Here is a 12,720-nt window from a genome sequence, read left to right as displayed (position 1 = left end):
ATGTATGTTTCCTAGACACAAAACATTCCTTTATATTATTAACTCAATGTAATTATTAAAATCAGGACATTGAACATTGATAGATACTATTTTCTAATCTACAGATGGTACTCAGGCATCTCCTGTTGACTTTCGGTTGGCAGTAGAAAATCCTGATTATGGATTGGTTCTTTTTAGCCTCTTTTAACCTGGAGCACTTCTTTAGTATGTGTTTGTCTTTCATGATATTGACACTTCTGATGAGGACATGCCAGTCATTTTGTAGACCATCTCTTAATTTGAGTTTGTCTGATATTTCTTATTGATTAGATATGGGAAATGCTTTTTTAAAAGGAAAATTATGCAAATGATACATTCTCAGTGCCTCATGTCAGGAAGCACATGATGTTCATTTATGCTTTTCCTAGTGGTGTTAGCACTAATGTGCTAACGTTCATCTTTTGGCTAAGAGCAGTGTTAACATTTGGGGCTGGAGAATTCTTTGTTGAGAATTGATGGGAGGGAGGGGTGCTGTCTTGTACGTGATCAGATGTTTGGCATTATCTCTGACCTCTACCCATTAGATGCTTGTAGCGCCCTCCTAAACTGTGACCACCAGAGTGTCTCCAGACATCGCTAAATGTTGTCTAGGGACAAATTTTGCCTCTAGGGGGCAAAATTCCTTCCCACTCCTTTGAGAACCACTATTTATTATAATGTTACTGTCTTTCTCCTATAGTTAATAAGTGTCTCATAAAGAGATTTTATATGTGTCTCCTTGCCCTGGAAACTTCTACCTACTTGTTTTCAGTGACCTTATTGATAATTCTTGCCTGAATCAGTTATCATTTGCTGGTTGCCAAGTAGTAGTTTTCTAATTCCATCATTCCTTCCACATTTATTAGTGGACTTCTTACTGTAAGAACTTTCCTTTCTGTCTTATTTATATTTGTATGTATTCATGAATTCATATTTTACTCAATGGACTACAATGTTACTAACATTATTTATTTTGATGCACAAATTGCCCCTCGTTTGGCCATTGGGAGCTCACCAAGCTGCCCTTTCTGTCCTTTTGACATATCCTTATCACCGTTTAAGTACTTGCTTCCTTTTCACAATAATATGTTCCAGGCTTTTCTTATACTTTCCCTACCATAGCCCCAGGCCAGCCTTTCCTCTGTGACGGCCTGGGTTTTTTGTTTTTTGTTTTTTGTTTTTTTTTTTTTAGTGACTAATGTTATCTCTAAACTAAGATCTTGGGGCACCTGGGTGGTCCAGTTGATTAAGCATCTGACTTCGGCTCAGGTCATGACCTCACAGTTCTTGAGTTCAGGCCCCACATTGGCCTCTGCTGACAGCTTGGAGCCTGGAGCCTGCAGCCTGCTTTGGCTCCGTCTCTCTCTGCCCCTCTCCTGCTCACACTCTCTTTCTCAAAATAAACAAACATTAAAATAAATAAAATAAAAAATAATAAGTTCATACTGATACCTTGAATTTCAGTATCACAGGGTTCATTCTATTCTTCTTCCTTCCCATGTTTGTATTTCCCTTCTGCCACAGTCAGAAACTTGGCTTCCAAATGGATACATTTTGAATCCTTAGAATATAAGCCATCAAAGATCTCAATAACTAGTTGTGATTCTTAAAATCAATTAACTTGACTTTTTTTTTTATATCATTTTCAGGGCCATAACCGTATCATTGCCTACAGTAGACCAGTTTATTTTTGTTTATGTTGTGGTCTTATTTGGCTTTTGGATTATGGTAGCAGAAACCTTACTACAACCAAGTTCAAATTATATGGAATAACTTTCACTAATCCACTGGTCCTGATATCAGCCAGGGATTTAGTTATAGGTGAGTGATCTTTAAAGTATTTCAGATCTTAACACTGAGTTATTAGTGTTTGTATCCAAACAGTTCCCTGATAAATAGATCAATTATATGGTAAAGCGGTTTTAATAAGCTCATTTTGCTGTTTATTGTAATCTTCTCCATGAGCAATAAAACTATACAGCTATTATGAATGAAAAAAGTTAATGATGAACAAATATTATAGTAATTCTTTTGTTCGTGAAACTGATGTAATGGAAGGTTTTCTTTGGATTTTGTCACAGGTTACTATTATATGAAAATGGTTGAAATAATTTTAAAAGCTCTTCATTGCCATTGGAAAATTAGGGGCGCCTGGGTGGTTCACTTGGTTGAGCATCCAACTCTTGATTTCGACTCAGGTCACGATCTCATGGTTCGTGGGTGTGAGCCGCTGTCAGGCTCTGCACTGACAGTGGAGAGTGCAGAGCCTGCTCAGGGTTCTCTCGCTCCCTCTCTTGCTCGTCCCCTGCTCATGCTCACTTATACCTTTCTCCCTCCCTCCCTCTCTCCCTCCCTCCCTCCCTCTCTCCCTCCCTCCCTCTCTCTCTCTCTCCCTCCCTCCCTCTCTCCCTCTCTCCCTCCCTCCCTCTCTCCCTCTCTCCCTCCCTCCCTCTCTCTCTCCCTCCCTCTCTCTCTCTCTCCCTCCCTCCCTCTCTCCCTCTCTCTCTCTCCCTCCCTCTCTCTCTCTCTCTCTCAAAATAAACATTTAAATAAGAAAAATTATTTAAAATCCACGCAGTTATGTAGAGAGAAATAACTTAAAGTGATATCTTTTTAAAAATTGCTTAGTAGTTTATATTCATTTTGGGGTTTTAAAATCTTTTATGATTTTAAAATGAACAAAAGGATGGATGCAGTATGCCATTTTTAATACGCTTTTCTTTTCTTCTGTAGTGTTTACACTCTGTTTCCCAATAGTATTTTTCATTGGTCTCCTGCCTCAGGTGAATACATTTGTTATGTACCTTTGTGAACAATTGGATATTCACATCTTTGGTGGTAATGGTGAGTACTTCCTTTAAAACATGACAGGTTACAGTATTACTTAGGTCATTAAGTAATAAACTGAACATTAAAATACTTTTCCAGTTTTCATTTCAGAATTTCAATTAGAAAAAGGCATTTATTTAATAATTAAAGACTGAACAGGAATTAATTTGTAGATAGAAAAAAGTAGTACAGACTCCCACTTTATTGAAAGATCCAGGAATAATAGAATTACTGTGTAAGAAGTGATAGCATGCTATTGTCGAAAACTAGAAGTTGTAGGCAGTTTAGGTAGATCTGGTTAGATGTATGAAATATTTAAAAAAAGTTTATATATCCCACATAGATTGACCCTTGATACATGACAATGTATTTGGATTTTGAACTAGTGTAAATATTTGGTATGTCTCTGAATATGGTTTCAGAGCTTTGTTATTTCTTTAGAATGGGAATCCCCAAACCAGCTGCTTTTAGTGAAAGTATTTAACTAGATAAGATTTTTAGAAGTATCTCTGTTTTTGGAGTAGAATATGTGGCTATGAACTGATATGCTTAGAAATTTATTCTCCTCTTAACATGTATATTTTGTTTTGAAAATGAGAAGACCATACTAGTATTACTCTAAAATAGATAATGTTTGCAGAACTTGAGAATAATTTTATTGATGGACACTATGGTCAAAATACATTGTTATTTTATTTAAGCATTTAAAATTTTACATGAAAGATGAGTGGACAACTAGAGAAAAAATATGAAAGGGTAAGAAATTACCATAACTTTGATGGTCCATTTCTCTTCAGGCTTCACTTTTGTAGTCCACATCTAAGCACAGGCATTGAAATCATCTCTCTTGATAAAATGTTGTTTTGGCTTAAATTTTAAATAGAAACTAAGATCTAGGGCATTTTTAGTGTTTTGAAAATTTTTTGAAGGAGTGTGAATTTTAGCAGAACTTAATGGGTGGAAGACAGGGTATGGAGAAGGCTTCGGGTAGGTCATTTATAATAGTCATCATATGGTCAGTTACAGCCTTGTGCAGGGTATTAGTTTTATTAACATCTCCTAAAGAAAAGATTTTCCTACAAGTTTTTTTTAATGGTTACTATATAAAATTACCATTAATAAAAATATGTTATTTATATTTTAAATATAAAAGAAACTTGTCCTAGCCATTCCCTAGTTCTTATTATTGGTAATTCCATTGGACTTATTTTTTCTACTTGTAAGAACAGAATTAAAAGAAAATTTTAATCTTTTATTGAAGCATAGTTGTATATTGAGATAACAATATTATATTAGTTTCAGGTACAACACATAGTGATTTAATAATTGTATACATTAAAAAATGCTGACCACCATAAGTGTAGTCGTTGTCCTGCTACAAAGTTATTACAATATCATTGACCATATTCCCTATGATGTGCTTTTCATCCCTGTGATTTATTCACATTCTAACTGGAAGTTTGTCTCTTTATCCCTTTTACCTATTTTTCCCATTCCCCAAGTTTGGCAACCACCAGTTATGTGTTTGTGAGTCGGTTTCTGTTTTTTGTTTTGTTTTTTTAGATTCTACATATGAGTGAAATCATATGGTATTTCTTTTTTTTCTTTCTGACTTAGTTCACTTAGAATAATACCCTGTAGATCCATCCATGTTGCAAACGACAGTATTTCATTCTTCTTTGTGGCTAAATATTACTCCATTGTATGTATATACCACATCTTTACCCATTCATTGGGTAAAGATGCATATTAAGGTTGCTTCCATATCTTGACTATTGGAAATAATGCTGCAGTAAACATGGGCGTGCATATATCTTTTTGAATTAGTGTTTTCATTTTCTTTGGGTAAATACTCAGAAGTGGAATTACTGAATCATATGGTAGTTCCGTTTTTCACTTTTTGAAGGACCTCTGTACTGTTTTCCTTAGAGATTGCACCATTGCGTATCCCACCAGTAGTTGACGAGGGTTCCCTTTTCTTCACATCCTTGCCAACACTTGTATGTCTTGTCTTTTTGATACTAGTCACTATGACCGGTGTGAGGAGATACCTGATTGTGGTTTTGGTTTGTATTTCCTTAATGATGAGTGATGTTGAATGTCTTTTCATGTGTCTGTTGGCCATCTGTATGTCTTCTTTGGGAAAATGTCTATTCAGGTCCTCTGCTCATTTTTTGAATTAGATTATTTTCTTTCTTTCTTCTGTTTTGTGCTGAGTTATAGAAGTTCTTCAGATATCTTGGACCTTAACCCTTTATTGAATATATCTTTTGCAGATATCTTCTCCCATTCAGTAGACTGCCTTTTTGTTGTTAGTTTCCTGTGCTCTGCAAACGCTGCTTTAGTTTGATGTAGTCCCAAGTGTTTGCTGTTTTATTTTGCTTCTGTTATCTTCGAGGAGACAGAGCCAAGAAAATATTGCTAACACTGATGTCCAAGAGATTATTGTCTGTGTTTCCTTTTGTAGTTTTATGGTTTCATGTCTTAACATTTAGATCTTTAATCCATCTTGAGCTTATTTCTGTGTATGGTGTGAGAACGCAGTGTGGTTTCTTTCTTTTGCATTTAGCGCGTCAGTTTCCTAGCACCAGTTATTGAAGGTGGGTCTATTGTTGTTGCTGTTAGTTAGTAATTAGTCAAATCTGTACTCTTTTTGTGAGAATTAATTAACACTTGGGAATATAAATTTACTTCTTTGGGTAAATACACATTCTGTTTTCAGAGACTAATATCTTTTAGTGAATACTGAATACATCACCAGTTCCTTTTTAGACCTCTGCAAGCTTCGTTTTCCCGTACTTTTGTAAATAATAGGGTACATTCCTGAAGCATAATAAGGTACAATTTCTTCTGCCATGTGTGAATTTTCATTACTTACAAGGTGAATATATTTTATCCTGTATCAAAAATTGTGGATAGTAAATCTTCATCATTTCAAAATCTTTGGAAAGGATAGGATGACCTAACTGGATTTGTAAAAGTCAAATGAGTAGATATTTCATTGTAGTCAATATCATACCATTTTAAATATTTTTCAGTGACCTTTTCAGATATGTATTTTCCATAAATGTTTGTAAAATACTGAATTTTTTTCCCTTTCCCTTCTAGCCACTACAAGCTTGCTTGCAGCACTTTACAGTTTTATCTGTAGCATTGTGGCAGTAGCTCTACTGTATGGATTGTGTTATGGCGCGTTGAAGGTGAGCAGTACATTATAGTATGATTTTGTCTTTGGGGCTGTTTTTCTATGTAAAGATTGTTTTAAATTGACTAGTAATGATAAGCCTCCCTCTGCCCATTCTCCCTGGGACCACTTGAGCATTAATGTCCGTGATCTTCATGTGTTGAATATTATTGTAATTCTCATTTACTTTGAGTTCAAAAGCAGTTTCATAGTTAACCATTATTCAAAGTAAATCCTTTTGGGGGCCCCTGGGTTGCTCAGTCATTTGAACATCTGACTTCAGCTCAGATCATGATCTCACAGTTCATGAGTTCAAGCCCTGCATCAGACTTGCCACTGTCAGCACAGAGCCCACTTCAGATCCTCTGTCCCCCTCTCTCTCCACCCCTCCCCAACTCATACTTTCTCTCTCAAAAATGAATGAGCATTGGGGCGTCTGGGTGGCTCAGTTGGTTAACGCAGCTGACTCTTGATTTCAGCTCAGGTCATGATCTTGCGGTTTGTGAGCTCAAGCCCCGCATCAGGTTCTGTACTATGACAGTGTGGAACCTGCTTGGGATTCTCTCTCTCCCTCTCTATATGTCCTCCCATGGTTCTCCCTCTCTCTCTCAAAAAAAATAAACTTAAAAAAAATTTTTTTAATGAACAAACATTTATTAAAAACACAGTAAATCCTTTTCCATGCAGTGATCACGGATTAAAATTAGAAATGGATGATCAGGACTAGGTTGGTCTGGAGTAGAGGTGGGTATGGTAATAACAAAATATGAAATTAAATTTAGATTTTTATTTAAGAATATATGTAACTATTGTTCATATCAAGATTTCTTAAAACTTGTGGGCACAGCCATGAGGACTGCAATTTAAGATAATTTTAGTAAAAATTTGTGCAGTGAAATTTAATGTCATTTTTGGTTTAGAAGGATCTGGATGAGCCTTAATTAGCTCCATCAGGGGCGCCTGGGTTGCTCAGTTGGTTGAGCATCTGAGTCCTGATTTCAGCTCAGGTCATGATCTCATGGTTTGTGAGATCCAGCCCCACATCAGGCTCAGCATTGACAGTTAGGAGCCTACTTGGGATTCTCTCTCTCCCTCTCTTTCTGGCCTTTCCATGCTTGCACTTCCTCTCATTCTCTCTCTCAACATAAATAAATAAAATTTAAAAAATAGGGGCGCCTGGGTGGCTCAGTGGGTTAAGCGTCCAACTTTAGCTCAGATCATGATCTCACAGTCTGTGGGTTTGAGCCCCACATCGGGCTCTGTGCTGATAGTTCAGACCCTGAAGCCTGCTTCCTATTCTGTCTCCTTCTCTCTGCCCACCCCCAACTCTCTGTCTCTCTCAAAATAAAATACATTAAAAATTTTTTTTAAATAAATAAAAAAATAAAAGACCATCACCAAGTTGTAAACATAAAAAGTTTAAATTTCTTGTAAACAACTCGGAAAATTTTTCTTAAAGTTTATTTATTTTGAGGTGGAGGGAGGAGCAGAGAGAGAGGGGAGAGAGAGAATCCAAGCAGGCTCTGCACTGTCAGCACAGAGCCTGATGTGGGGCTAAAGTCCATGAACTGTGAGATCATGACCTGAGCTGAAATCAAAAGTCTGATGCTCAATGGGCTGAGCCACCCAGGCATCCCAGATTTCTTGTAAACAACTCTTAACCCATGGTATTATTATTTTTTTTTATCATTAATACAGGACAATCAGAAAATGACAGGATTGAAAGGACTAAGAAAAGTGCCTCATGGGATCTGTTCTAGTGTCATTTATTCATTTGCATTTAGGAAGTGTTTACTGTGTGCCCAGTACTATGCTAAATACCATTTCCTGCTTTAAAGTTCCTTGTAGTTCATTAGCTATGATTAATGAGTCAGCCAACACTTTCAGTAGAGGCGGACGAAGGCTATGGAACTTACTCAGTGTTGCATTTCAGAAAGATGACTTGGTCTCTGGTGTGAAGGAGATTGAAATATGAGCAGGAAGGATCAGAAGTGAGTGAGTTGTATTGCAATCTTGAAATTATGAGGGACCTAAGTAAAATTGGATTTAGTGAATATATTTAGGGACTCTGTGGATAAAGAGAAAAAGGATGGAAGAGGGTTAGGGTCTTGCTTGAACAAATGGTTAGGTAGTGATACCAGTGCCTAACATTGCAAATCTTTGAGTTTAGCGAGGAAGGTGGCTGTTTACCTATATGACATATTGGTTGACATTTATGGGGTATCTAGAGATGCATAGTAGGTAGTTATATCTAGAGAGGTTTGAGGTAATGGTTAAAAGATCTAGAATTCATTAACTAAATTAAAGTGTAAGGAAAAGACTGCCAACCTGGATTGATAAGAGGAAATGGATGCAGTCAGAACCCTGTAGATGCTGGTTTTAAGTGATGCATCGAACAGAAGCCCACAAAGGAAACTTCAGAGACCATAGTGTCTGAAAAAAAGGTTTTTTTATTGCTTTTGGCAGCTAATAGGTGATTGGTGACTTCAATAAAACAGCTGCTTTGGTGTTTTGGCTGAGGAAGCTAGATTAATATAAGCTTGAGTTTGAAAAATATTAAGGAGAGGTGAAATACTTTTTTAAAATCTTACAATTTTTTATTTTGAGAGAGAGAGGGAATGCATGCACATGTGCGCTAGGGAAAGGCAGAGAGGGAATATCAGGTAGGCTCCCTGCTTTCACCACGGAGCCCAAAGTGGGGCTCCATCCCACAGACCATGAGAACAATGACCTGAGCTGAAATCAAGAGTTGGATGCTCAGCTGACTGGCTACCCAGGTGCCCTGTAAGATACTCTTTCTAAAATGCAGTTGGGAAACTTTGTACATATTGGAGGTTGTTTTTAAGTTTTCATTTTTATTTATTTATTTATTTATTTATTTATTTATTTATTTTAATGTTTATTTTTGAGGGAGAGACAGAGTGCAAGCATGGGGACAGGTAGAAAGAGAGGGAGACACGGAATCTGAAGCAGGCTCCAGGCTCTGAGCTGTCAACACAGAGTCTTATGTGGGGCTCGAACTCACAAACCATGAGATCATGACCTGAGCTGATGTTGGGGGCACTTAACCGACTGAGCCACCCAAGCGCCCCCTCAAGTTTTTATTTTTTAGAAAGCTCTAAGACTTGATTGCATGTATAAGGGGAGAGGGAAAACCGGCAGAGAGGGAACTACTTGATGAGGCTAACCAACCCCAGGAAGCAGTTGGAGGTGAGGCGTTCCAAATGCAAGCTTCTCCCAGGTGTACTACCTGTAAACCATCCTAGCGGAAAGGTTTGAGATCTGTGCTTGGAGTCCCGTTTTGGAAAGTGAGTCGTTATTAAGAAGTTACAGTCATAGAACTTAACAGCGCAGTAGGTTTTCTAGCCCAGTGCCACAAAGGGCTATTTAACTATAATTATCTAGCAGAAGAACAGCAATTATAAATCTGCAAACCAGAACCTTGTATCCTAAAGGCAGGCAGGAAGATAAATTGTTTTCCTTCTCTATTAGATGTGGAGTTTCCATTAGACTGTTTTACTTTTAGATGTCACCCATTACAAGAAATCTGCAGATTTAGAACAAAATTTTAGATGCTAATCTGGAATGATTTTCAAGAAAAACCATTTGTTTTTTTGAAGATTTATTGAAGTATAATTGACAAAATTGTAAGGTATCAAAAATGTATGTGGTATATGATACACATATATACTATGAAAAGATTCCTCTCATCAAGTTAGTTAATGCATTTATCACTTCATATCTTTTTTGTGTGTGAGAGCATTTAAGTTCTACTCTCAGCAAATTTCAATTATGTAATACAGTGTCATCAACTCTAGTCATATTATACAGTAGAGCCTCAGACCTTATCCTTTTTTAAAAAGATTTTATTTTTATTTTTTAATTGAGGTATAATTGGCATACATCATTATATTAATTTCAGCTGTACATTTGCTGTTTGTATGTATTGTGAAATGATCACCACACGTACTCAAGTTACCATCTTTCAGCACACAGTTACAAAGTTTTTTTATGTATATCCTGATGAGAACTTTTAAGACCTTCTCTCCTAGCAACTTTCAAACACGCAATGCTGTGTTATTAAGTATAGTCACCATAGGGGCGCCTGGGTGGCTCAGTTGGTTAAGCATCTCACTTTGGCTCAGGTTATGATCTCATGGTTCATGGGTTCGAGCCCCATGTTGGGCTCTGTGCAGACAGCTCAGAGCCTGGAGCCTGTTTCAGATGCTGTGTCTCCCTCCCTCCCTCCCTCCCTCCCCCTCTCTTTCTCTCTCTCTCTCTCTCTCTCTCTCTCTCTCTCTCTCTCTCTGCCCCTCCCCCACTCGTGCTCTGTTTTCTCTTGCTCTCAAAAATAAACAAACATTAAAAAAAAATTAAATACAGCCACATGGTTTATGTTACATTTTCATGACTTACCCTGTAACTGGAAGTGTTTGTACCTTCACTCATTTCTGGCAGCCTCCACCTAGACCTTTATTGCAAGTTTGTACTCTTTTACCAACCTCTCCCTATTTCCCCCACGTCCCTGTCCCTGGCAGCCACCTTTCTGTTATGTTTCTATAAATTTGACTTTTTCTTTAAAAACAGTATATATGATACCATGTCCTGTCTGGCTTATTTCAGTTAGTATAATGCCATCCAGTTTCATCCACATTGTTGCAAATGACAAGATTTTCTTCCTTTTTAAGGTCGAATAATATTCTTGAATGTGTGATACATATCACATCTTATTGAGTATATGTGTTTTTAATGAAAAGATAATGTATGTTTTTAAATAAAAAGGAAGGTAATATTCCTAAATGCATGTTTCCTTTGTGATTTAAACACACACACACACACACACACACACACACACACACACACACACTCTGGAGTGCCTGGGTGCCTGGGTGCCTCAGTTGGTTGGCCATTTAACTTCGGCTCTGGTCATGATCTCACAGTTTGTGGGTTTGAGCCCCATGTTGGGCTCTGTACTGACAGCTCAGAGCATGGAGCCTACCTCAGATTCTGTGTCTCCCCTTCTCTCTGCCCCTCCCCTGCTCACACTCTGCCTCTCTTTCTCTCTCTCTCTCTCAGAAATAAATGTTAAAAAAAAATTTAAAACACAAACACACAATGGCTTATATGTATAGAATAGAGTAATTATGGAAGAATATACAAGAAATTGACAATAGTTTCCTCTCAGCAGTTAGACACATTGGGAGACATTGTGTGCCTTTAGGAATGCTCTTCCTTTTTATCTGCTCGTTAATATGGGCTTTTACTGTTACTGTTTTCCAATTTCTGCTTTCCTTGTGTTACTCTTTAATTTTTCCTTGAACTTTTTAGCTCATTAAAAGCTCATTTCTTTTCTAAAAAACTTTAATGAATCCTATTAATATGTGTATACTTTCTGGATGTTTTCATATTTTTAAGAGATTGCTAGAATTTTACCATTATGAGTAACATTTAAGGTCACCTGGGTGGCTTAGTCGGTTAAGCATCTGACTCTTGATTTCAGCCCGGGTCATGATCTCATGGTCATGAGATCAAGCCTCACTTCTGGCTTCACACTGAGTGTGGAGCCTGCTTAAGATTCTCCTTCTGTCCCCTTCCCTGCTTGTATACTCTCTCTCTAAAATAAAAGATATATAAAAATAAAAGAAAGAAAAAGTGTTCAAACCTATTACAGTGAATAGAACAAACCCATCTTTTTAATCTTTTGAACCACATCAACTTCCTTTTTGATTTTCATAGTTACTGATTTTCTTCACTTCTGAATCAGAGTTCATTGAAAACTCAGACATGGTTGGGTTTGTTTTGCCTTTTTGTTTTTCTAGTTAGTGATTCAATAAAGATTGCAGTTACTGCGTATTTAAATATCCATGAATTACACTGACTCTGTGATTATTCTAAATTCTTGATCCAAATAAATGACTTTTTAGATCAATTTAAGTAGGCTTTTTAAAAATCTGAGACCAGTAAAAAGTGGTGTCAAGCATTTGTTAGATAAAGGTAGGAATCTTTAATTTTCTTTGGAAACTTGTTTTAATTGAGGAAACACTTACATAGAGTGAAATCCATGTATCTTAATTAACACAGTTGGATAAGTTCTGACAAAGGCGTTCATCTGGATAAACACACCCTTATCAAGACGTAGTTCCAGCCCCGCCAGAAATTTCCCTGCCTCAACCACTTTTGCTATGGATTTGGGTTTTTGAATGTCAATTAAATGGAGTCATACCTTTTTATAGCTGATGTATTTTGTTCACTATGATATTTTTGAGGTTCATCCACATTATGTATATCATTATACATGATGTTTCTTTTTACTACAGGGAAACATCCCATTTAGTTTTAGGTCGCCCTCCTTCTGCTGTGTGCATATGTTACAGCCACTCTGCTGTCTTAGAGATGAACATCTGAGTTGTTTATAGTTTAGGAATATTATGAATAGAGCTGCTATGAATACATAGGTGTTTCCGTTTTTCTTGGGTAAATACCTAGAAATGAAATTGCTAGTTTTCTAAAGTGGCTGTGCTGGACATATTTTTTATTAGCTTTAATGTTTATTAACATTCTTGTATATCTTTTAAAGAATCAGGTATTTCTACAAGACTTATCACTAGGAGCAAAAATTCCCTACGCCTTTATCACTTCCTCAGAGTTACCCCTTTCAGTTCTTTGAGCCGATTCTTTGGTTATTTACC

At 36.9% G+C, this 12,720-nt stretch overlaps 1 protein-coding gene across 9 annotated transcripts in view; it reads left to right on the top strand.

The window, feature by feature from the left end:
- The window catches only part of PCNX1 (pecanex 1), a 169,240-nt gene that overhangs the window by 110,050 nt on the left and 46,470 nt on the right, over positions 1-12,720 (top strand). For all 9 annotated transcript variants that reach the window (XM_029952862.1, XM_029952861.1, XM_029952860.1 and 6 more), the window contains 3 exons: positions 1,668-1,839; positions 2,752-2,862; positions 5,956-6,047. In XM_029952862.1, the coding sequence (XP_029808722.1) occupies positions 1,668-1,839; positions 2,752-2,862; positions 5,956-6,047 (375 nt within the window). The remainder of the gene's footprint in view (positions 1-1,667; positions 1,840-2,751; positions 2,863-5,955; positions 6,048-12,720) is intronic.

The sequence above is a fragment of the Suricata suricatta genome, chromosome 9 (assembly GCF_006229205.1).
Source record: "Suricata suricatta isolate VVHF042 chromosome 9, meerkat_22Aug2017_6uvM2_HiC, whole genome shotgun sequence".
NCBI classification, from domain to species: domain Eukaryota; kingdom Metazoa; phylum Chordata; class Mammalia; order Carnivora; family Herpestidae; genus Suricata; species Suricata suricatta.
The sequence above is the reverse complement of the archived record's forward strand: the minus strand, read 5'-3'. Positions and strand labels throughout refer to the sequence as shown.